Consider the following 24,547-nt stretch of genomic DNA (forward strand, 5'->3'; position numbering starts at 1 on the left):
ATGCTCATTTTATGACTCCAAAAAATAGGAAAGTATGCTTAAAATGTTTTTAAATATTATTGATATGTTTTTATTTAGACATTTTAATGCTTGGATTTGGACATGCTTATTTTTTGACACCCAAAAAATGTAAAATATGCTTAAAAATGTTTAAATAGTATTTTGTATTTCTTGTTTATTCAGACATTTTTATGCTTAGCAATGTTTAAATTAGGACCCAAAAATGTAGAGTATGCTTTAAGAAAATAAATAAAAGTATTGATATTTCAAGTTTATTTAGACATTCTCATGCTTAGAAATGCTTGTTTTAGGAACCCAAACATTTTTAAAATATTCCCCAAAAATGTTTAAATAGTATTGATATTGTCTTGTTTATTTATACGTTTTTATGCTTGGAAATGTTTAATTTAAGACTCAAAAATTGTAGAATATGCATAAAAATATGTAAATAGTATTGATATTTCTTGTTTATTTACACATTTTTATGCTTGGAAATGCTTAAATTAAGACCTCAAAATTTAAAAAAAAAAGCTTAAAAATGTTTAATAGTATTGATATTTCTTGATATTTTTATACATTTTTTAATGCTTGGAAATGCTTTAATTAAGACCCCAAAAAATAGGAAAGTATGCTTAAAATGTTTTCAAATATTATTGATATGTTTTTATTTAGCCATTTTAATGCTTGGATTTGGACATGCTTATTTTATGACACCCAAAAATTGTAAAATATGCTTAAAAATGTTTAAATAGTATTTTGTATTTCTTGTTTATTCAGACATTTTTATGCTTAGCAATGTTTAAATTAGGACCCAAAAATGTAGAGCATGCTTTAAAAAAATAAATAAAAGTATTGATATTTCAAGTTTATTTAGACATTCTCATGCTTAGAAATGCTTGTTTTGGGAACCCAAACATTTTTAAAATATTCTCCAAAAATGTTTAAATAGTATTGATATTGTCTTGTTTATTTAGACGTTTTTATGCTTGGAAATGTTTAAATTAGGACCCAAAAATGTAGAGTATGCTTTAAAAAAATAAATAAAAGTATTGATATTTCAAATTTATTTAGACATTCTCATGCTTAGAAATGCTTGTTTTGGGAACCCAAACATTTTTAAAATATTCTCCAAAAATGTTTAAATAGTATTGATATTGTCTTGTTTATTTAGACGTTTTTATGCTTGGAAATGTTTAATTTAAGACCCTAAAAATTATAGAATTTGTTTTTAAAAAATGTTAAATAGATTTTAAAAATAATCTACGATGTGGTGAAACCGCAAAATTTGAAGTTTAATGTTAAAAAGTTAAGTTTAATCAACCAAGAATTTCACAACACCCAACAGGGGACGCAGACCCCGTGTTGAAGACCTCTGGTTGAGTGCAAATCGGTGAGGACTATAGGGACTATGTATGCAGACATAAAATGATGGACTTGTGTAAGTAGAACATACTGACTTATATACAGATCAAATGTAAAAAAATATATGATATCCTCGTAACTCCAGCGAGTTATAGAACAAAGATTTCAGGAGGAAAAACACTTTTTTTTTTGTAACAAATGTGAATAAGTGCATTGAGTCAAATGGGAGGGATGGATAAACATCTCAAGAGAGGGAGTGACAGAAGACGAAAGAGGGAGGGAAAAGAGGAGAATAGAGGGACAGCAGAAGCAAAGTCGCTGCTTTTTTCCCCTCCAGTGCTCCCTCGCTCCTTCTCTCCCGCTGACTCCAGGTTGAGACCAACAGGAAGGTGAGTTCCTCTTCATCCTCTCACTGCTATGCTCAGCTGGCATCTACAATCAGGTTAAAGCTCATCAAGGTGTTCCTAATTGACCTTTGACCTCACCTCTTTTGGACTTCGCAATGACGCTCACCTGCCGCTCGCTACAATTTCACGACGTTTGTTTGCTTTTGTGTCTGCCGGCTGAACGTGTGCCGCCCGACTTGACGGTTTGCGGTTTCCTTTGGCTGGATTCGGGGTCTACTTTTAGCCCGGCCTGTTTGTGCAGCGTCCCTCAAGCTCCTCGTTGTCCCTGCAGGCGACTATCAATAAAGTTATGGGGGGGGGGGGAAATACAGCAATAAATCCTTTGCTCCGCCCTGGAATGCCACATTAGGGAAAGAGGAGCCCTTTTCTAATTATACGCTCTGTCAAAGGAAGGAATGTCAACATGGCGTTGGATGATTTCAGGGAATTTTGCGGCGCCCGCATTCCTGCTCAGCTAACATTGCCCACGTCTCCTCTTCCCGCTCCAGGATGCTGTTCCTCAGCCCCGCTCTCCTCCTGCTTCTCCTTCTCTACCCGGCCGAGCTGCCCGCGCAGGAAGTGCGGCTGGCGGGCGGTCGCCAAGCCAACGAGGGCCGCGTGGAGGTGCTGCACGACGGCGTGTGGGGCACGGTGTGCGACGACCAGGTGGACCTCAACCTGGTTAACGTGGTGTGCAAGCAGCTGGGCTTCCAGCGCAGCTTTACCTGGGCGCCCAGTTCCAGGTTCGGCCAGGGACAAGGTGCGTATCGCCCCCCCCCCCCCCGGTCGACGGTAAAGAGAGCTCTCAGTTAAGGTCCTCAAATTGAGCCCGTAATCTCCTTTTTAGGTCAGATCTGGTTGGATAATGTCAAATGTGGGGGAAGTGAGTCCTCTATTGCAGAATGTGGCTCCAATGGTTGGGGGGTCCACGACTGCACCCACGTTGAGGACCTGGGAATCATTTGCAGCCCGGAAAGGAGGCCTGGTTTCTCCGGAGGAAATGCTCTTTCCACCTCCAGGAATGAACCGAGAGAGTCGACGCAGAGAACTCCGAACACGCCGCCGCCGCCGCCGCAATCATACGTGCCGTCTGCTCACGGCCGAGGCCACGAGATCGCCCTCCATCGCAACCCGCCGTCCTCCGGCCGTAGCAGGATCTCGCCGCAGGAGAACGGCCACGAGATACAGATTCTGCGGCGGTACCGGGGCCCGACCACCCAGCTGTCGCCCAGGCCGGCACAAAGACGGGAGCAGGACACGTCCAGGAGAGGGACGCCGGCGTCGAGGCGCCAGGCCGAGCGAGAGACGAGCAGAAACCAACCGTACAGTGGGAACCACGTCGAAGCAGAGCCGGTTTATCCGCAGACGCCGGCCGAGACTGACCCACACACCAGCCAGGTAAACCATACCCTCACTGGGGCGGTGTCCCCCAAGGTACTATCTTAGCACCCTTGATTTGTTTCATCCGACCTCCAACATTTTAGCCCACAAAGAGAAACCTTATCAGTGGCCTTGTGGTTAGTGTCCGCCCTGAGATCTGTAGGTCGTGAGTCATACCAAAGACTATAAAAAACGGGACCCATTACCTCCCTGCTTGGCACTCAGCATCAGGGGTTGGAATTGGGGGTTAAAGCACCAAAAATGATTCCCGAGCGTGGCCACGGCTGCTGCTCACTGCTCCCCTCACCTCCCAGGGGGTGGAACAGGGGGATGGATCAAATGCAGAGGGTAATTTCACCTTAAAAAAAAAAAAAAGGGACACAAAAAAGTACAAAGTAACAAGAAAGTTGGCAATTTTTGGTCACTTGTTTATATGGATCTCATGATTCGATTTGATACGGAATCCGATTCTGACTGACTCTCGCAGTCAATTTGGTGTCAAAATGACAAAATATTTCCAAAACAAGTTGCAGAGTATAAAATCCCCTCTTGGCTGCTGACATAAGACGTATACACACAGCGAAGAAATGTTTAAAATAATAATAATAATAATAATAATAGACATTTATCCATCCATCCATTGTCTACCGCTTATTCCCTTTTGGGGTGGCGGGGGGCGCTGGCGCCTATCTCAGCTACAATCGGGCGGAAGGCCGGGTACACCCTGGACAAGTCGCCACCTTATCACAGGGCCAACACAGATAGACAGACAACATTCACACACTAGGGACCATTTAGTGTTGCCAATCAACCTATCCCCAGGTGCATGTCTTTGGAGGTGGGAGGGGCCTATCCCCAGGTGCATGTTTTTGGAGGTGGGAGGAAGCCGGAGTACCCGGAGGGAACCCACGCATTCACGGGGAGAACATGCAAACTCCACACAGAATAATCCCGAGCCCGGAATTGAACCCAGGACTACACAGGACATTTGTATTGTGAGGCAGACGCACCTACCACTCTTCCACCGTGCTGCCCAGTTCTGCATATCCATCCATTTCCTACCGCTTATTCCCTTTGGGGTTGCGGGGAGCGCTGGCGCCTATCTCAGCTACAATCGGGCGGAAGGCGGGGTACACCCTGGACAAGTCGCCACCTCATCGCAGGGCCAACACAGATAGACAGACAACATTCACACACTAGGGACCATTTAATGTTGCCAATCAACCTATCCCCAGGTGCATGTCTTTGGAGGTGGGAGGAAGCCGGAGGGAACCCACGCATTCACGGGGAGAACATGCAAACCCCACACAGAAAGATCCCGAGCCTGGATTTGAACCCAGGACTGCAGGACCTTCGTATTGTGAGGCAGACGCACTAACCCCTCTCCCACCGTGAAGCCCATAATAGACATTTATTCTTTGAAAAAATAAAAAGCCCTGTGATGAGGTGGAGACTTGTCCAGGGTGTACTCCGCCTTCCACCTGAATGCAGCTGAGATAGGCTCCAGCGACCCCCCCGCAACCCCAAAAAAGGGACAAGCGGTAGAAAATGGATGGATGGGGAAAAAAAAGTTTTTCTAAAGAATCACTTTATTATGGATGGCCTTGTTTCAGCACCTTTACAATGTTTTTGCTACTTAGGTTAGGTTTTGCGACTTGTCCAGGGTGTACCCACCTTCCGCCCGAATACATCTAAGATAGGGACAAGCGGTAGAAAAATGGATGGATGGATGGGTTAGGTTTTTTTTTTTCTTCCCCCCAATGAAAAACATCAAAAGGGCCAAAATTGCATGCTCTGAAATAGTTTGGACACCAACCCCCCCCGCAACCCCAAAAAAGGGACAAGCGGTAGAAAATGGATGGATGGGGAAAAAAAAGTTTTTCTAAAGAATCACTTTTTTATGGATGGCCTTGTTTCAGCACCTTTACAATGTTTTTGCTACTTAGGTTAGGTTTTGCGACTTGTCCAGGGTGTACCCACCTTCCGCCCGAATACATCTAAGATAGGGACAAGCGGTAGAAAAATGGATGGATGGATGGGTTAGGTTTTTTTTTTTCTTCCCCCCAATGAAAAACATCAAAAGGGCCAAAATTGCATGCTTTGAAATAGTTTGGACACCCTAGTAGAATGTTCATTAAGGGTTGGAAATGGACTCCTACTCTCAACATGTGCATAGGAAAACTCCAACAACCCAACTTAACTTACAGCTAATTAAAGAACAAAAGAAAATAGAACGGAATTTATTGTCACTGGAACAAAATGAGTTTTCATTGCAACCCCACCCAAGAACAGACATACAGTATGGTGTTACCACCTGCTGGTGCCACGTAAAGAGTTAGAAGGGAAAGATAAACATTGAGCAACAGAAAAAAATCACATATGAGCACATATTTACCACACACACAAACTTGACACTTGCAATAGTACAGTACAGTACAGTACAGTACAGTGGTATCTTGGTTTTCATTCGTAAACTGTTATAGGTAATATTCCCCATGAGGAATGATGTTAATCCAATAAATCTATTAAAAAATATGAACACAAAACACGTTTTATAGAGAACAATAATGTGAACTATTCATCAATGATGAATAAAATGGATATTTAACTTAAATAAAGTTATCAATCAATGTTTATTTATATAGCCCCAAATCACAAATGTCTCAAAGGGCTGCACAAACCACTACGACTACGACATCCTCGGAAGAACCCACATAAGGGCAGGGAAAATTCACACCCAGTGGGACGCCAGTGACAATGCTGACTATGAGAAACCTTGGAGAGGACCTCAGATGTGGGCAACCCCCCCCCTCTAGGGGACCGAAAGCAATGGATGTCGAGCGGGTCTAACATGATACTGTGAAAGTTCAATCCATAGTGGCTCCAACACAGCCGCGAGAGTTCGGATCAAAGCGGATCCAAGACAGCAGCGAGAGTCCCGTCCACAGGAAACCATCCCAAGCGGAGTCAGATCAGCAGGGTAGAGATGTCCCCAACCGATACACAGGCGAGCGGTCCATCCTGGGTCCCGACTCTGGACAGACAGTACTTCATCCATGGTCATAGGACCGGACCCCCTCCACAAGGGAGGGGGGGGACAGAGGAGAAAAAGAAAAGAAGCGGCAGATCAACTGGTCTAAAAAGGAGGTCTATTTAAAGGCTAGTGTATACAAATTAGTTTTAAGGTGAGACTTAAATGTTTCTACTGAGGTAGCATCTCGAACTGTTACTGGGAGGGCATTCCAGAGTACTGGAGCCCGAACAGAAAACGCTCTATAGCCCGCAGACTTTTTTTGGGCTCTAGGAATCACTAATAAGCCGGAGTCTTTTGAACGCAGATTTCTTGCCGGGACATATGGTACAATACAATCGGCAAGATAGGATGGAGCTAGACCGTGTAGTATTTTATACGTAAGTAGTAAAACCTTAAAGTCACATCTTAAGTGCACAGGAAGCCAGTGCAGGTGAGCCAGTACAGGTATATATGTATGTATATATGTATATAAAGGTATATACAGTACAGGTATATATGTATGTATATATGTATATAAAGGTATATACAGTATAGGTATATATGTATGTATATATGTATATAAAGGTATATACAGTACAGGTATATATGTATGTATATATGTATATAAAGTTATATACAGTACAGGTATATATGTATGTATATATGTATATAAAGGTATATACAGTATAGATATATATGTATGTATATATGTATATAAAGGTATATACAGTACAGGCGTAATGTGATCAAACTTTCTTGTTCTTGTCAAAAGTCTAGCAGCCACATTTTGTACCAACTGTAATCTTTTAATGCTAGACATGGGGAGACCCGAAAATAATACGTTACAGTAGTCGAGGCGAGACGTAACAAACGCATGGATAATGATCTCGGCATCGTTAGTGGACAGAATGGAGCGAATTTTAGCGATATTACGGAGATGAAAGAAGGCCGTTTTAGTAACGCTTTTAATGTGTGCCTCAAAGGAGAGAGTTGGGTCGAAGATAATACCCAGATTTTTTACCGTGTCGCCTTGTTTAATTGTTTGGTTGTCAAATGTTCGAGTTGTATTATTAAATAGAGGTCGGTGTCTAGCAGGACCGATGATCAGCATTTCCGTTTTTTTTGGCGTTGAGTTGCAAAAAGTTGGCGGACATCCATTGTTTAATTTCATTAAGACACGCCTCCAGCTGACTGCAGTCCGGCGTGTTGGTCAGCTTTAGGGGCATGTAGAGTTGGGTGTCATCAGCATAACAGTGAAAGCTAACACCGTATTTGCGTATGATGTCACCTAGCGGCAGCATGTAGATGCTGAAGAGTGCAGGGCCAAGGACCGAACCCTGGGGAACTCCACACGTTATGTGGAGTATTGAACTTGAATACAATTTGGTATTATTTAAATATTTCAATAAAATGGATATGTGAATAGTTATTTTCACTTGTGCCCAGAATGAAGACTTGTTGGCAAAGACAAGAGCAGAGAGGGAGGAGGAGAACCACACAGATGCTCCCTGCGCACTTTGTTTGGAATTATTTATTGTAATCAATAATGTTTCCCACCTTTGTTATCAAAGTGCTGGCAACTCGCAACTTTATTTGGCCCCATGGTGGATTGTTTTGCAGTCACACTCAATAAAAATGATGTATAAATATATTTCTTAATTATTTATTTCCAATTATTTATTGTATAATATATATATATATATATTTATATTTTTCTATTTTTTTAAAAATGTTTTTTATTATTATTTTCATTTATTCTTATTATTTCTTTCAAATTATTTGTTGTAATCAATAATGTTTCCCACCTTTGTAATCAAAGTGCTGGCACTCACCACTTTATTTGGCCCCATGGTGGATTGTTTTGCAGTCAAATTCATCAAAAAAAAAAAAATTATGTATTCCTAATTCATTTATTCTTATTTCTTTCAAAGTAATTGTTGTAATCAATAATGTTTCCCACTTTTGTTATCAAAGTGATGGCACTCACCACTTTATCTGGCCCCATGGTGGATTGTTTTGCAGTCACACTCAATAAAAATGATGTATAAATATATTTCTTAATTATTTATTTCCAATTATTTATTGTATAATATATATATATATTTTTTTCTATTTTTTTTAAATGTTTTTTATTATTATTTTCATTTATTTTATTTATTCTTATTATTTCTTTCAAATTATTTGTTGTAATCAATAATGTTTCCCACCTTTGTAATCAAAGTGCTGGCACTCACCACTTTATTTGGCCCCATGGTGGATTGTTTTGCAGTCAAATTCATCAAAAAAAAAAAATTATGTATTCCTAATTTATTTATTCTTATTTCTTTCAAAGTAATTGTTGTAATCAATAATGTTTCCCACTTTTGTTATCAAAGTGATGGCACTCACCACTTTATCTGGCCCCATGGTGGATTGTTTTGCACTCATACTCATTAAATATATATATATATATATATATATATACATATATACATATATATACATATAGTATGCGCCTGCCTTGAATTACTGCCGGGTCAAACTCGATTCGCAAAATAATTAGCGCATGCTTAGTATTACCACCTGGTCAAACTCGTGACGTCACGAGTGACACTTCCCCTGTTATCATTTTCAAAATGGAGGAGGCTGATTTCAATACCGGTAATTTGAAATCGCATAAAGGGAAGAAGATTAAGAGCTATTCAGTTGGATTTAAGGTCCAAGCTTACATCACACTCTAATTTTTACTGCATGCCTTTGGTAAGTGTGTGATAGAGTGAGAAGAGGTTTTAAAATAATTAGCGCATGCTTACTTTTACCGCATGCCTTTGGTAAGCGCAGGAGTGAGAAGAGGTTTTAAATTAATTAGCGCCCCGGCGGCAATTCAAGGAAATACGGTATATATATGTGTATATGTTCCTTATTTATTTATTTATTCTTATTTTTATTTTTTTTATTATTTCTTCTAATCAATAATGTTTCCCACCTTTGTTTTGAAAGTGCTGGCACTCGCAACTTTATTTGGCCTTATGGTGGATTGTTTTGCAGCCATACTCAATTTAAAAAAAAAATTATTATTTATTTATTCTCATTTCTTTCAAAATATTTCTTGTACTCAATACCGTTTCCCACCTTTGTTATCAAAGTGCTGGCACTCACAACTTTATTTGGCCCTATGGTGGACTGTAAAGTATGGAGATTGAGTAACCAACGCCTGGGATTCTTTCAATGATACGCTGGCGAACAGACTCCCTTAAGACAACTGAGGTGGTATACGAAAACTTTGGGGGAAAACTTTGTGAGAAACTGTGTCCTACATCAACAAAAGTACTACTATACTTACATGTCATTTGCAGCCAATGTGTGTGTGTAAAATTTTACAAGCGAAGCAATTCTTCCTTATTTAAATCCCCCAAAAATCCAATAACACAACTGTTTTCTTTCGCCGTTTCAAATGGCCACCACTAATAAAGCCTCAACGCACCTTTTTGCATGTTTTCCGACAGACTTCTAACAGCGCGCAGCTGACCGAGGCTCGCCTGAGGGCCGTGCTGTCCGGCAGCCGCGGCGGTTTGGTGAACGAAGGCGTGCTGGAAGTGAAGCACGCTGGGAAATGGCGTCACGTGTGCAGCCACGGATGGGACCTCACCAGCAGCCGGGTCGTCTGCGGCATGCTGGGGTTCTCTGAAGCCGAGGCGTTTGACCAAAACGCCTACAGGTGAGTGAGTGTGTGTGATAGAGTGAGCGTGCACGGCCGGGCTATGAAAGGGATGGAAAATTGTGGTCGGTGGACACTTCCTTTTGCGGAATGCTTGCTCCGAAGCCCGGACGCCTGTTCCATCCTTCTCGGGGACGCTGACCACAACTGCTACCGTTAGTGCGACCACAATTGGCAGGACTTTTGTTCACTGCGGCATTAGCCAAACCCACCAGAACCGTCCGCCCCATTGGCTGCCTGGGCCTCGGTGTGTCGGGAAAATAGAGCAAAGGAGTGTGTTATTAATGTCTGACCCAGAATACAAGTGTGCGTGTTATGAAACGCTCACATTTTAAGCACTCGTAGATGAAGGGGAAAACTGTGTTGTTAGAAAAAATATGTCAAAAACACATCAAATAGACCCTGCAGCCATTTATAGGGCCAAGCATCATAATCAATCAATCAATCAATGTTTACTTATATAGCCCTAAATCACTAGTGTCTCAAAGGGCTGCACAAACCACCACGACATCCTCGGTAGGCCCACATAAGGGCAAGGAAAACTCACACCCAGTGGGACGTCGGTGACAATAATGACTATGAGAACCTTAGAGAGGAGGAAAGCAATGGATGTCGAGCGGGTCTAACATGATACTGTGAAAGTTCAATCCACAATGGATCCAACACAGTCGCGAGAGTCCAGTCCAAAGCGGATCCAACACAGCAGCGAGAGTCCCGTTCACAGCGGAGCCAGCAGGAAACCATCCCAAGCGGAGGTGGATCAGCAGCGCAGAGATGTCCCCAGCCGATACACAGGCGAGCAGTACATGGCCACCGGATCGGACCGGACCCCCTCCACAAGGGAGAGTGGGACATAGAAGAAAAAGAAAAGAAACGGCAGATCAACTGGTCTAAAAAGGGAGTCTATTTAAAGGCTAGAGTATACAAATGAGTTTTAAGGTGAGACTTAAATGCTTCTACTGTACTATATTGGTTAACAAATCAGCAAATAGAAGCCAATGATAATGGGGGAAAATATACAGTAGAACCTCAACTTACGAACGCTGCTCTTTGCTCAAAACACTTGTAACTCAAAGCAACGTATTGAAATCAGGCTCGACTACTGCAACGCACTTCTTGTCAGGACCCCCAGCAAGGGAGCGGCATAGCTCGGTTGGTAGAGTGGCCGTGCCAGGTTGCAGGTTCGATTCCCGCTTCCGCCATCCTGGTCACTGCCGTTGTGTCCTTGGGCAAGACACTTTACCCACCTGCTCCCAGTGCCACCCACACTGCTTTAAATGTAACTTAGATATTGGGTTTCACTATGTAAAGCGCTTTGAGTCACTAGAGAAAAAGCGCTATATAAATATAATTCACTTCACTTCACAAGAACATCCAGAAGCTGCAGTACGTACAAAATAGTGCTGCGAGGATCCTGAGGAGAGTGCGGAAACATGACCTCATCACCCCAACTCTCAAATTCCTTTACTGGCTCCCTGTTCCATTCAGGATTGAATTCAAAATCTCCCTACTAACTCACCAGTGCCTCCATGGAAAATGTCCCCCCTCTACCTCAAGGAACTGCTCACCCCCAAAGCCTCCACACGACACCTCCGCTCCACACAGGCTAACCTCCTCCAACCTCCACGGACAAAGCTTCGAACAATGGGAGCTTTCTGCTCCGCTGCTCCCAGTCTGTGGAACGCTCTCCCTGACCACCTGAGGGCACCTCAGACTGTGGATGCTTTCAAAAAAGGCTTAAAAACCCATCTTTTTTTTAAAAAGCCGTTTTATAGACATGCATTCTGGTTCTAGCTATTGGGCTGTTTCTGGTTTTACATTTTATTTTTATTATCTTTTTACTATTATCATTATTATCATTACTATTTTTTACACTGTGGCACTTTGAGGTGGTTTCCTCAATGTAAAGTGCTTTTTACAAATAAAATCTATTATTATTATTATTATTATTAATTTACTAAGTGCTTGTTTAATATGGAACTAACTTTTAGATAAAAAAATATTGTGTAAAAAAAACAACACAAAAGAATCTAGTACAAATAACTACAGTAGTTTTATGAAGTAATGTACCAATAATCTGCAATGAGGTAGCGACTTGTCCCGGGTGTACCCCGCCTCCGCCCAAATGCAGCTGAATAGGCTCCAGCAACCCCCCCCCCCCCCCCCCCCCCCGCCACCCAAAAGGGACAAGTGGTAGAAAAAGGATGGATGGACGTTTGGAGAGTGGAATTCTACAGTATCTCCTTCCAGCTGTGAGAAATGATGTTAATCCAACTAATCTGTTGTGGACACCCAAAAATATCAACTTAAAACACTTTTTTTTAATAGACAACGATTAGTTTACACCCAGAAAAAAATGTGAAATATTTATCAATGATGAATAAAATGGATATTTAACTTAAATAAAATGATGTGAATATTTAACTTAAATAAAATGAGGTATTTTTAAAATTGAAATCATTAATTCGTGCTTTCCCCTCCACTCCCACTAACAAACAGCACAATTTTAACACAATTTTGAAAAGAAAAACAAACTTTTCGATAAGAAATATTGTGTACTTCTACAGTGCCTCCTTCCAGCTGTAAGAAATTATGTTAATCCAATTAATCTGTTGTGGACGCCCAAAAATATAAAGACAAAACACTTCTTTTTATAAAGAACGATAATAGTTTACACACAGAAAATAATGTGAAATATTCATCAATGATGCATAAAATGGATGTATTTAACTGAAATACAATTAGGTTTTTATTAAAATTTAAATAAAACATTTAATTAGTGCTTGTCTCCCACCACCAAACAGCACAACTTAATATAATGTAACACCGTTTTGAAAAGTAAAACAAACTTTTAGATAATAAATATTGTGTAAAAAAAAAAAAACACAACACAATAGAATCTAGTACAAACAACTACAGTACTTTTATTAAGTGCTGTACCAATAAAGTACAACATTTACGTGGGAGAGTGGACTTCTACGGTATCTTCTTCCAGCTGTAAGAAATGATGTTAACCCCCCACATCTGAGGTCCTCTCCAAGGTTTCTCATAGTCAGCATTGTCACTGGCGTCCCACTGGATGTGAATTCTCCCTGCCCACTGGGTGTGAGTTTTCCTTGCCCTTTTGTGGGTTCTTCCGAGGATGTTGTAGTCGTAATGATTTGTGCAGTCCTTTGAGACACTAGTGATTTGGGGCTATATAAATAAACATTGATTGATTGATTGATTGAATCCAATAAATCTGTTGCAGACGCCCAAAAATATAAAGACAAAACACTTTACAATTACTTGGTATTGGATCGATACCATAATGTGTGGTGTCACCCAAAACTAACGTGAAACAGAAGAATAAGTGCTCGTTCTATTTTTAGAAGTATGTCGATGGAATTTTGTTACAGCAGAAATTGGCCGGATGTTAACAATAAATTAACAGGTATGTTAAGACTAGTTTTGAACGAGAGAAAAAAAAAAAAAAGGTTTTCACATTGTCAATATGGGTTATTGTGTGTAGAATTTTGAGGATAAAAGTTAATTTTTTTCCATCCATTCCCTTTGGGGTCGCGGAGGGCGCTGGTGCCTATCTCAGCTACAGTCGGGCGGAAGGCGGCGTACACCCTGGACAATTCGCCACTTCATCGCAGGGAGTAAGGCTGTAACATGGGTTCGATCCCCGTGTCAGGGGTCTTTCTGTGTGGAGTTTGCATGTTCTCCCCGTGACTGCGTGGGTTCCCTCCGGGTACTCCGGCTTCCTCCCACCTCCAAAGACATGCACCTGGGGATAAGCCCCTCCCACTTCCAAAGACATGCACCTGGGGATAAGCCCCTCCCACCTCCAAAGACATGCACCTGGGGATAGGTTGATTGGCAACACTAAATTGGCCCTAGTGTGTGAATGTGAGTGTGAATGTTGTCTGTCTATCTGTGTTGGCCCTGCGATGAGGTGGCGACTTGTCCAGGGTGTACCCTGCCTTCCGCCCGATTGTAGCTGAGATAGGCGCCAGCGCCCCCCGCAACCCCGAAAGGGAATAAGTGGTAGAAAATGGATGGATGGATGGATCGATACCATAATGTGTGGTGTCACCCAAAACTAACGTGAAACAGAAGAATAAGTGCTCGTTCTATTTTTAGAAATATGTCGATGGAATTTTGTTACAGCAGAAATTGGCCGGATGTTAACAATAAATTAACAGGTATATTAAGACTAGTTTTGAACGAGAGAAAAAAAAAAAAAGGTTTTCACATTGTCAATATGGGTTATTGTGTGTAGAATTTTGAGGATAAGTTAATTTTTTCCATCCATTCCCTTTGGGGTCGCGGAGGGCGCTGGTGCCTATCTCAGCTACAATCGGGCGGAAGGCGGCGTACACCCTGGACAATTCGCCACTTCATCGCAGGGAGTAAGGCTGTAACATGGGTTCGATCCCCGTGCCAGGGGTCTTTCTGTGTGGAGTTTGCATGTTCTCCCCGTGACTGCGTGGGTTCCCTCCGGGTACTCCGGCTTCCTCCCACCTCCAAAGACATGCACCTGGGGATAGGCCCCTCCCACTTCCAAAGACATGCACCTGGGGATAAGCCCCTCCCACTTCCAAAGACATGCACCTGGGGATAGGTTGATTGGCAACACTAAATGGTCCCTAGTGTGTGAATGTTGTCTGTCTATCTGTGTTGGCCCTGTGATGAGGTGGCGACTTGTCCAGGGTGTACCCTGCCTTCCGCCCGATTGTAGCTGAGATTGGCCCCAGCCCCCACCGCCACCCCGTAAGACTGAGGTCCCCAATCTTATTTGCACCAGGGACCGGTTTTATATAGGCATTATTTTCACAGACCGGTCTTCCATGTGTGGCAGATAAATATAGCAAATAAATGCATGAAAAATAAATACATGAAAAAACTTAGTGGGAGCCCCCTGGCCTTTTCCTTTTGCAAAAAAAGTTCTTCATAGACTTTTGTTTTTTACTCATTTTTGCTCGTTGTAGGCTTTTTGTTCGCTTTAGTATCTGGATTTATTCCGCGCATTGATTTCTGTTTCCATAGCAGCGCACGTCTGACGACTGGCAACGTGTGTTCCCACTTCCGGAATCAAACGTGTGTTCTAATCATGGCAAACTTGGCAACAGATTACGAAGACGACTATATATATAAAATATATAATTATATAAAATGAAGGTGATAACGCCAAAAATGTGGAGCTTGGAGCCAAGCTAGTTCGAAATAAATGGACTGCTTACCCGGATTTAATAGCAAATGTCCCGGGTCAGCTGTCCAACAACTGAGTCACTTTAAGACTGATCACGATACACGCAGCACGCCATGCGTGTTATTACAACTACAGTACATACACTCTGGCTAGCTCAGTTGTGTACGAACAAAACATGAAATGGGAGATCCGTCACATTCAAGGACAAAAGCATGGATATATAAGAAAGCTAGAAATACTTGAAATTATGGATTCATATTTTGTGCAATATTTCATTCGTAGATACACTAATCTCAGCTTTTTTTGGTCCAATTTTCCATGCGTAAATACATCTGTTATTGCTAACTACTTGTATAATAGGACAACATGCGATAATACCAGCACTTTAACTCACTAGGCCAAAGAAGATGTGTATTTTCTACCTTCAGCACAATTATTATATGCAACAATTTAGCACTTCTCCGTCTGCCTTATGCACTTTAACTACCAACTCTACTCAGTGGCCTAGTGGTTAGAGTGTCCGCCCTGAGATGGGTAGGTCGTGAGTTCAAACCCCAGCCGAGTCATACCAAAGACTATAAAAATGGGAGCCATTACCTCCCTGCTTGGCACTCAGCATCAAGGGTTGGAATTGGGGGTTAAATCACAAAGAAATGACTCCCGGGCGCGGCCACCGCTGCTGCTTACTGCTCCCCTCACCTCTCAGGGGGTGATCGAGGGTGATGGGTCAAATGCAGAGAATAATTTCGCCACATAGTGTGTTTGTGTGACTATCATTGGCACTTTAACTTCACCATGGCGCTGATCTTAGGTCATCAACCTGCCGCGGACTGCAGACTGGACCTTTGTCTACGATTTGGCACCTTTACATTTTGTATGTTTATTAATGTGCAAGACCTAGGAGTCTTGTTCACGAGTGGGGGAAGAGTGGATCGTGAGATCGACAGGCGGATCGGTGCGGCGTCTTCAGTAATGTGGACGTTGTACCGATCCGTTGTGGTGAAGAAGGAGCTGAGCCGGAAGGCAAAGCTCTCAATTTACCGGTCGATCTACGTTCCCATCCTCACCTATGGTCATGAGCTTTGGGTCATGACCGAAAGGATAAGATCACGGGTACAAGTGGCCCAAATGAGTTTGGGTCTCTCCCTTAGAGATAGGGTGAGAAGCTCTGCCATCCGGGAGGAACTCAAAGTAAAGCCGCTGCTCCTCCACATCGAGAGGAGCCAGATGAGGTGGTTCGGGCATCTGGTCAGGATGCCACCCGAACGCCTCCCGAGGGAGGTGTTTAGGGCACGTCCAACCGGTAGGAGGCCACGGGGAAGACCCAGGACACGTTGGGAAGACTATGTCTCCCGGCTGGCCTGGGAACGCCTCGGGATCCCCCGGGAAGAGCTAGACGAAGTGGCTGGAGATAGGGAAGTCTGGGCTTCCCTGCTTAGGCTGCTGCCCCCGCGACCCGACCTCGGATAAGCGGAAGAAGATGTATGGATGGATGGATGGATTAATGTGCATTGTCCCATGTAACAAAGCAAATGGCGACTTCGTAGAAGGAGTTCTATAATACAGCTATTTGTGTGTCTGGTGGGACTTGCGACAGTTAAGTAGGAGAAAAGGCAGTCTGTTATAAATTATTTATTGTCTCTGCGCAGCCTGGTAGAAAATGCGTCTCATACCGGCGCCGTAAGGGACAAGCGGTAGAAAATGGATGGCTGTGTCAGAACGTGGACTTTGGTGCAGTTTTCGGCGTGGCTAGTTTTCCCGGGGTGCAAAAGAAGGTGACGGGGACCTGGCGTGAAGGTAAATACATGTTTTAATTATACTATAAAGTGCAAACAAAAGGCGCGCACAAGGCGGAGACACAAAACTTATTGCGAGGAACAAAACTAACACTAAGGCAGATCCATGGACATAAAAGAAAACCACTTACGGTGACGAGAGCAGAACAGCATGAACTATGAAAATTGCACGAAGCAGTAAACATGGCATGAAACAGAGTGAACCGAGCATGAGACAATCAATGACGCCAGAACGACCAGCTGAAAAAACAGGCTTAAATAGTTATGTCATGATTGACAACAGGTACGTGAGTCTCATAATGGGTCGCCATGGTGACAAAACAAGGGAGTAAAAATGCAGGAACTAATGGAGTCTTGAAGTAACAGAAGCTAACTTAAAAAAAACATGATCACAAGACATGACAGGGGGTTTGTGGTCTGAAATGGACCAATTGGACAGTGGGAGAGTGGCCGTGCGCAACCCGAGGGTCCCTGGTTCAATCCCCACCTGGTACCAAACTCGTCACGTCCGTTGTGTCCTTGAGCAAGACACTTCACCCTTGCTCCTGATGGGTGCTGGTTAGCGCCTTGCATGGCAGCTCCCTCCATCAGTGTGTGAATGTGTGTGTGAATGTGGAAGTAGTGTCAAAGCGCTTTGAGTACCTTGAAGGTAGAAAAGCGCTATACAAGTACAACCCATTTATCGTTTATTAATTTTTTTACATGACAGGGGGTTTGTGGTCTGAAATGGACCAATTGGATTTTCGTTATTTATATGAAAGATTGCTTCGTGGCGACTTGTCCAGGGTGTACCCCGCCTACCGCCCGAATGCAGCTGAGATAGGCCCCAAAAGGGACAAGCGGTAGAAATGGATGGATGCATGGAAGATTGCTTCCGGTTTTTGGAACGGATTGCTAATGAAATGTGGAAGGGGTCCGGTCCGATGACCATGGATGAAGTACTGACTGTCCAGAGTCGAGACCCAGGATGGACCGCTCGTCGGGACCCAGGATGGACCGCTCGCCTGTATCGGTTGGGGACATCTCTACGCTGCTGATCCGCTTGAGATGGTTTCCTGTGGACGGGACTCTCACTGCTGTCTTGGAGCCACTATGGATTGAACTTTCACAGTATCATGTTAGACCCGCTCGACATCCATTGCTTTCGGTCCCCTAGAGGGGGGAGGTTGCCCACATCTGAGGTCCTCTCCAAGGTTTCTCATAGTCAGCATTGTCACTGGCGTCCCACTGGATGTGAATTCTCCCTGCCCACTGGGTGTGAGTTTTCCTTGCCCTTTTGTGGGTTCTTCTGAGGATGTTGTAGTCGTAATTTGTGCAGTCCTTTGAGACATTTGTGATTTGGGGCTATATAAATAAACATTGATTGATTGAAAACCCAGGTACTACATTTATCTCAGCAAACAGTAACAAATAGCGCTTATTAGCAAACCACTAGTGTCTGGTCCCATCAACGCAACTTGTCTACACCCCGGAACCCCCTCCACACACACACACACACACACACCTCCCCGCCCGTATTGCAAGGTGTCCCACCAGACTGGACATAAACCAGATCCATGTATGCGCACAAACAAACACGCAAACAGTGCTCAGTGTGGCCACTCGGTCTTTTTCTGGACAAGAAGACTGACCGCCCGTCCGCACCGAGCCGTCTGTCTCATGTCTCCAATAATTACCCCCCGTGTGGTTCTCAAACGGGCCGAGTCCATTCCCAGCACCAAAACCAGCCAATAACCACCTCTCTTCCAGCTGATCTATCATGATGATTAATTACAGGATACTGTTATACACGATTTATTTTTTATTTTTTAGAATAGATTATTTTTCTTTTGTGCAGTGGATAATTGACCCATTTTTTTTATAATGAAAAAAATGGAAAGAAAACCAACATTTGAAAGAGGTTGGTTGGTGAACCACAGGGTAATTATGGCATTTGTGCTTGTTTTTTTCCATGTATTTGTGAATGGCTGCTATAGTGGCTGGCCAAGAAGAAACCTCCAATATTTCATTAGATGGCTTTAAGCTTAGGCATGGTTTTACAATCCAAACACCGCATGTATTTCTGTCCAGACTTTTATCCAATATTATGTACTCCTTTTTAATAGTGTTGGACGGTTCTTAGCAGTAGTTTAGCAATCTCCTTTAGATGTTTTTCTTCACACTGACAAAAATCATGGTGTCCATCCATCCATCCATTTTCTACCGCTTATTCCCTTTCGGGGTCGCGGGGGGCGCTGGCGCCTATCTCAGCTACAATCGGGCGGAAGGCGGGGTACACCCTGGACAAGTCGCCACCTCATCGCAGGGCCAACACAGATAGACAGACAACATTCACACACTAGGGCCAATTTAGTGTTGCCAATCAACCTATCCCCAGGTGCATGTCTTTGGAAGTGGGAGGAAGCCGGAGTACCCGGAGGGAACCCACGCATTCACGGGGAGAACATGCAAACTCCACACAGAAAGATCCCGAGCCTGGATTTGAACCCAGGACTGCAGGACCTTCGTATTGTGAGGCAGACGCACTAACCCCTCTGCCACCGTGAAGCCCATGGTGATGAATCATGGTGTGATAAGTTAAAAATACAACTAGGACAACTTCAGAGGGTTTTCTTTGTTTTGCTTCGGCCCAAAATAGAACAAGCACGTTCTGAAAATGTACACGTCACACAAAACACTTCAAGTTGTTTGAAAATACTGAGGGGAAAAAATGGTGCATTTTCTAGAACACAATGGACTTAGATTTCATCTCATCGTATCGACAAGGCAATTCAAATTTAAAAGACAGCCCGTCTAGGATTGAACAAAAAACAAAATAAAGAATGAATAAAAACTTTTCTCGGTATCAGCTATCTTATTTGTCATTTGGACTGTTCACTTTCTTTAGATTTGCACACAAAACAGAAATTTTCACAGAACCATATCAAAGTGAAGCGTTTTAAGCGGTGTTACCCATTGTTTATTTTACTCCTGGTTTTTTTAACCAATGTTTTTTTTATTTCTATTTGCTATTTTGGGCTTATTGGACCCTAATTAGAATAAAAACTAAAAAATCATCTTTTTATATGATGTACTTAGTGCATAAGTAACAAACATGTACCTCAAGTGTAGTGACATGTTGTTGTTTTTTTACCCTTTTTTTTCCTCCAAATTCCATTGTATGTTATACTCTTCTGAAACCAGCAGATGGCAGTATGAGTGTCCACATGTCGGCATAAGACCCCCAATTCAGTCGTGTAAGCAATTTTGGAAATAAGAGCTGAAAGGTGCTGTCCACGCATGTGGCCACTAAGGCCTTTAGAGGTTAAGTTTGGTTGAGGGGGAGTACTGTGTACCTCTTGCTTGGTACACCAGTATAAACTATTTACTTGCCTAACAGAATTAGTATTGCGACATCCAGTGGACACATTTAGAACAGCAGTTTTTTTCAATTAAAAAAATGCAGCTCAATTTTACACTAAGCAAACTCAACTCGCGGGCCGGGTTGAACCTGTTCTGCCCAATGTTTGATATCCCTGCTTTACAGTATTACATATGGCTCTGTTGGTCACGGTTTACCTGATACATGAAACGTGACACATGATCCACTTTAGTCGCCACATGGCAGTGGAGTGTTACATATCTTAAAATGTGTTTTGTGGCAAGTCTAACTTTTACTACAGTCTCAGTTGCTACATAGATTAGCGTTTTTCCATTATCTTCAGCGGACTGCATTGCAAAATGACTAACCCAAACAAAAGTAGTGAACAAAAGGAAAAAATGATAAATTGATAATGTCAGACAAGCAAAAATACACAAAGCCATAATAATAATACATTTTATTTGGTATAGCGCATTTCAGAGTACTCAAAGACGCTTTACAGGATACGAAATGTAGATATAAAACAGTTCCAAGTAATAATATAAAATACAGGAAATATAAAAGCAGCACAGTTGAAGTCACTGCTTCTTCGGCACCTGCAGTGAGCAAACTCGTCCAAAAAAATGGCACCAACAATAACACACCTTTTGTGTTTGTGTTCGATTCTGCGCTTGTCAAATTAAAGTATGCCGTTTTAAGATGTGATACACAGCTCCATTCGTCACGCTTCACCTGACATATGAAACGTGACAAATGATCCACTTTAGTTGCCACATGGCAGTAGAGTGTTAGATATCTTAAAATGTGTTTTGTGGCAATTCCAACTTTGACCACAGTGTCAGTTAATATGTAGAGTGCCGCTTTTCCATCATTTACAGATGACTGCGTTGCAAAATGATTAACCCAAACAAAAATAGTGAGCAGAAGGAAACAATGATAATTTGATAAGGTCAGACATGCAGAAATGCACAAAAATAAAAATAAATAAAAAAAAGAAGTCATTGCTTCCGCGGCACCTGCAGGGAGAAAACTTGTCCAAAAAATGGCACCAACCATAACAAACCTTTCTGTTTGTGTCCGATTCTGCGCTTGTCAAGATAAAGTATGCCGATTTAAGATGTGATACATGGCTCCATTCGACACGGTTTACCTGACACATGAAACGTGATAAATGATCCACTTTAGTCGCCATATGGCAGTAGAGTGTTCAATATCTTAAAATGTGTTTTGTGGCAATTACAATTTTGACCACAGCGTCAGATCGGCGCTTTTCCATCACTTTCAAAATAATTAACCCAAACAAAAGTAGTGAACAGAAGGAAGAAATGATAATTTTATAATGTCAGACAAGCAGAAATGCACAAAGCCATGTTTGTTTACAGTGGAAGTCACTGCTTCTTCGGCACCTGCAGCAAGCAAAATTGACCCCAAAAATGGCACCTCAGCACAAACAATAACACACCGTTCTGTTTTTGTTCGATTCTGCGCTTGTCAAAGTAAAGTACCGTATTTCCTCGAATTGCCGCAGGGCATATAGTATGCGCCTGTCTTGAATTACTGCCGGGTCGAACTCGCTTCGCAAAATAATTAACGCATGCTTAGTATTACCGCCTTGTCAAACTCGTGACGTCACGAGTGACACTTCCCCTGTCATCATTTTCAAAATGGAGGAGGCTGATTTCAATACCAGTAATTTGAAATCGCCCAAAGGGAAGAAGATTAAGAACTATTCAGTAGGATTTAACGTCCGAGCTTACATCACACTCAAATTTTTACTGCATGCCTTTGGTAAGTGCCGGAGTGAGAAGAGGTTTTAAAATAATTAGCGCATGCTTACTTTTACCGCATGCCTTTGGTAAGCGCAGGAGTGAGAAGAGGTTTTAAATTCATTAGCGCCTCGGCGGCAATTCAAGGAAATACGATATTCCGATTTAAGGTGTGATGCATGAAAATGTACGTCATAATCAGATAATTTTATTCAGGGTCCATGTACACGGTAACATTCTAGTCTAAATGATGATCATGTTAAATAAATTCTGTCCATGTACACGTGGCTAATGTTGTTTTTCAAAAAATCCATTTTTACTGCATTGTTGTCTTGCAAAACATTCTCTTAAAGCACCTCTTTGAGAGGGGACATGGCGTTCATCGCCAGTATGTTTTACCGACAGTAAACAGCCAAAGACAAACATTCTTGTTGATCTAACTTTGTTTTTTTGCTGAAATTAAGAGTCTCCCAGTTGCACATGGTCGAGTTCCTTGGGACCAATATTTGTTTGAGGCCAAAACTCAGACGGTAAAAACAGATCTTAATGATACTTCTGAGGGCTTGTAAATTGACCAGAGGTGGGTAGAGGAGCCAGAAATTGTACTCAAGTAAGAGTACTGTTACTTTAGAGATGTATTACTCAAGTAAAAGTAAGGAGTAGTCACCCAAATATTTACTTGAGTAAAAGTAAAAAGTATGTTGTGAAAAATCTACTCAAGTACTGAGTAACTGATGAGTAACCTGATTACGGCAACAAATAATGCACAAAAACATAAAAATAGCAATGAGCAAATTCAGAGCCAGGAATATCTCTTAAGCAACTAAAACAATAATACATATTAAATAATACATTAAAAGAAAATTAAAAAAATGGCAGATTGAGCCACAATAACTTAACAGCACCATAGCCTCAGTAGGCATTCATTGATTTGATTGATTGATTGATTGATACTTTTATTATTAGATTGCACAGTACAGTACATATTCCGTACAATTGACCACTAAATGGTAACACCCCAATAAGTTTTTCAACGTTTATCAATTACTCAGTAAATGACCAAGTAGAGGTGATCTACCTCATATATACATACACACACATATCATTTATACACACATATCATTTATACACACACATATCATATATATATATATATACAGTATATATATATATATATATATATATATATATAGTATATAATTTATATTTATTTATTTTGCCGTTTTTGTTGACATGTTGAAGGTGTTTTAATGAATATACATGCATGTTTAACATATAGATTCCTATCTTTCATGAAGACAAGAATATAAGTTGGTGTATTACCTGATTCTGATGACTTGCATTGATTGGAATTAGACCTCCACGTTTTCAAAAGGAGGAGAAAAAAAGTTCCTCTTTTCTGTCTAATACCACATGAAAGTCGTTGGTTTTTGGCATCTTATTTGTCCAGCTTCCATATTCGTTTTTATACACTTTACAAGAAATACATTGGCGGCAAACTCCGTAGCTTGCTAGCTTGTTTGCGATGGCTTTCGGAGACTCTTATTTTGTTAGCGCAGGCGCGATGGAGCGGCGCTTTTATTGTGAAGACAGGAACTGTGCGATCAGTCTTTAGGCTTTTGACGGGAAGTACGGTTGAAATAAAGAGTGTCTTTTTTCCTTTACACTTTTGATTGATTGATTGATACTTTTATTATTAGATAGTACAGTACATATTCCGTACAATTGACCACTAAATGGTAACACCCCAATAAGTTTGTCAACGTTTATCAATTACTTAATAAATGACCAAGTCGAGGTGATCTACCTCATATATACATACACACACATATCATATATATATATATATATATATATATATATATATATACACATTTATATATATACATACATACATTTATATATACAGTATATAGTTTATATTTATTTATTTTGCCGTTTTTGTTCACATGTTGAAGGTGTTTTAATGAATATACATGCATGTTTAACATATAGATTCCTATATTTCATGAAGACAAGAATATAAGTTGGTGTATTACCTGATTCTGATGACTTGCATTGATTGGAATCAGATGTTCTCGTTTTCAAATGGAGGAGAAAAAAAGTTCCTCCTTTCTGTCTAATACCACATGAAAGTCGTTGGTTTTTGGCATCTTATTTGTCCAGCGTCCATATTCGTTTTTATACACTTTACAAGAAATACATTGGCGGCAAACTCCGTAGCTTGCTCGCTTGTTTGCGCTGGCTTTCGGAGACTCTTATTTTGTTAGCGCAGGCGCGATGGAGCGGCGCTTTTATTGTGAAGACAGGAACTGTGCGGTCAGTCTTTAGGCTTTTGACGGGAAGTACGGTTGAAATAAAAAGTGTCGTTTTTCCTTTACACTTTTGATTGATTGATTGAAACTTTTATTAGTAGATTGCACAGTACAGTACATATTCTGTACAATTGACCACTAAATGGTAACACCCCAATAAGTTTGTCAACTTGTTTAGGTCGGATTCGACGTGTGACGGTCACGTGACCGCCTGGTTTTGTTTGATTGGTCAAACGTCACCAGTGACTGCATGTGATTGGTGAAACGCAGGCAT

At 41.7% G+C, this 24,547-nt stretch overlaps 1 protein-coding gene across 2 annotated transcripts in view; it reads left to right on the top strand.

The window, feature by feature from the left end:
- The first annotated feature begins 1,598 nt into the window (after positions 1-1,598).
- Positions 1,599-24,547, top strand: part of LOC133539161 (lysyl oxidase homolog 4-like) — an 83,839-nt gene continuing 60,890 nt past the window's right edge. For both annotated transcript variants that reach the window (XR_009803198.1, XM_061881275.1), the window contains exons 1-4: positions 1,599-1,751; positions 2,258-2,508; positions 2,596-3,146; positions 9,627-9,838. Coding sequence is in view for 1 of the 2 variants with exons in the window: in XM_061881275.1 (XP_061737259.1) it covers positions 2,259-2,508; positions 2,596-3,146; positions 9,627-9,838 (1,013 nt within the window). In the remaining variant the exon portion in view is untranslated. The remainder of the gene's footprint in view (positions 1,752-2,257; positions 2,509-2,595; positions 3,147-9,626; positions 9,839-24,547) is intronic.

This window comes from Nerophis ophidion, linkage group LG20, assembly GCF_033978795.1.
Source record: "Nerophis ophidion isolate RoL-2023_Sa linkage group LG20, RoL_Noph_v1.0, whole genome shotgun sequence".
In the NCBI taxonomy this organism is placed as follows: domain Eukaryota; kingdom Metazoa; phylum Chordata; class Actinopteri; order Syngnathiformes; family Syngnathidae; genus Nerophis; species Nerophis ophidion.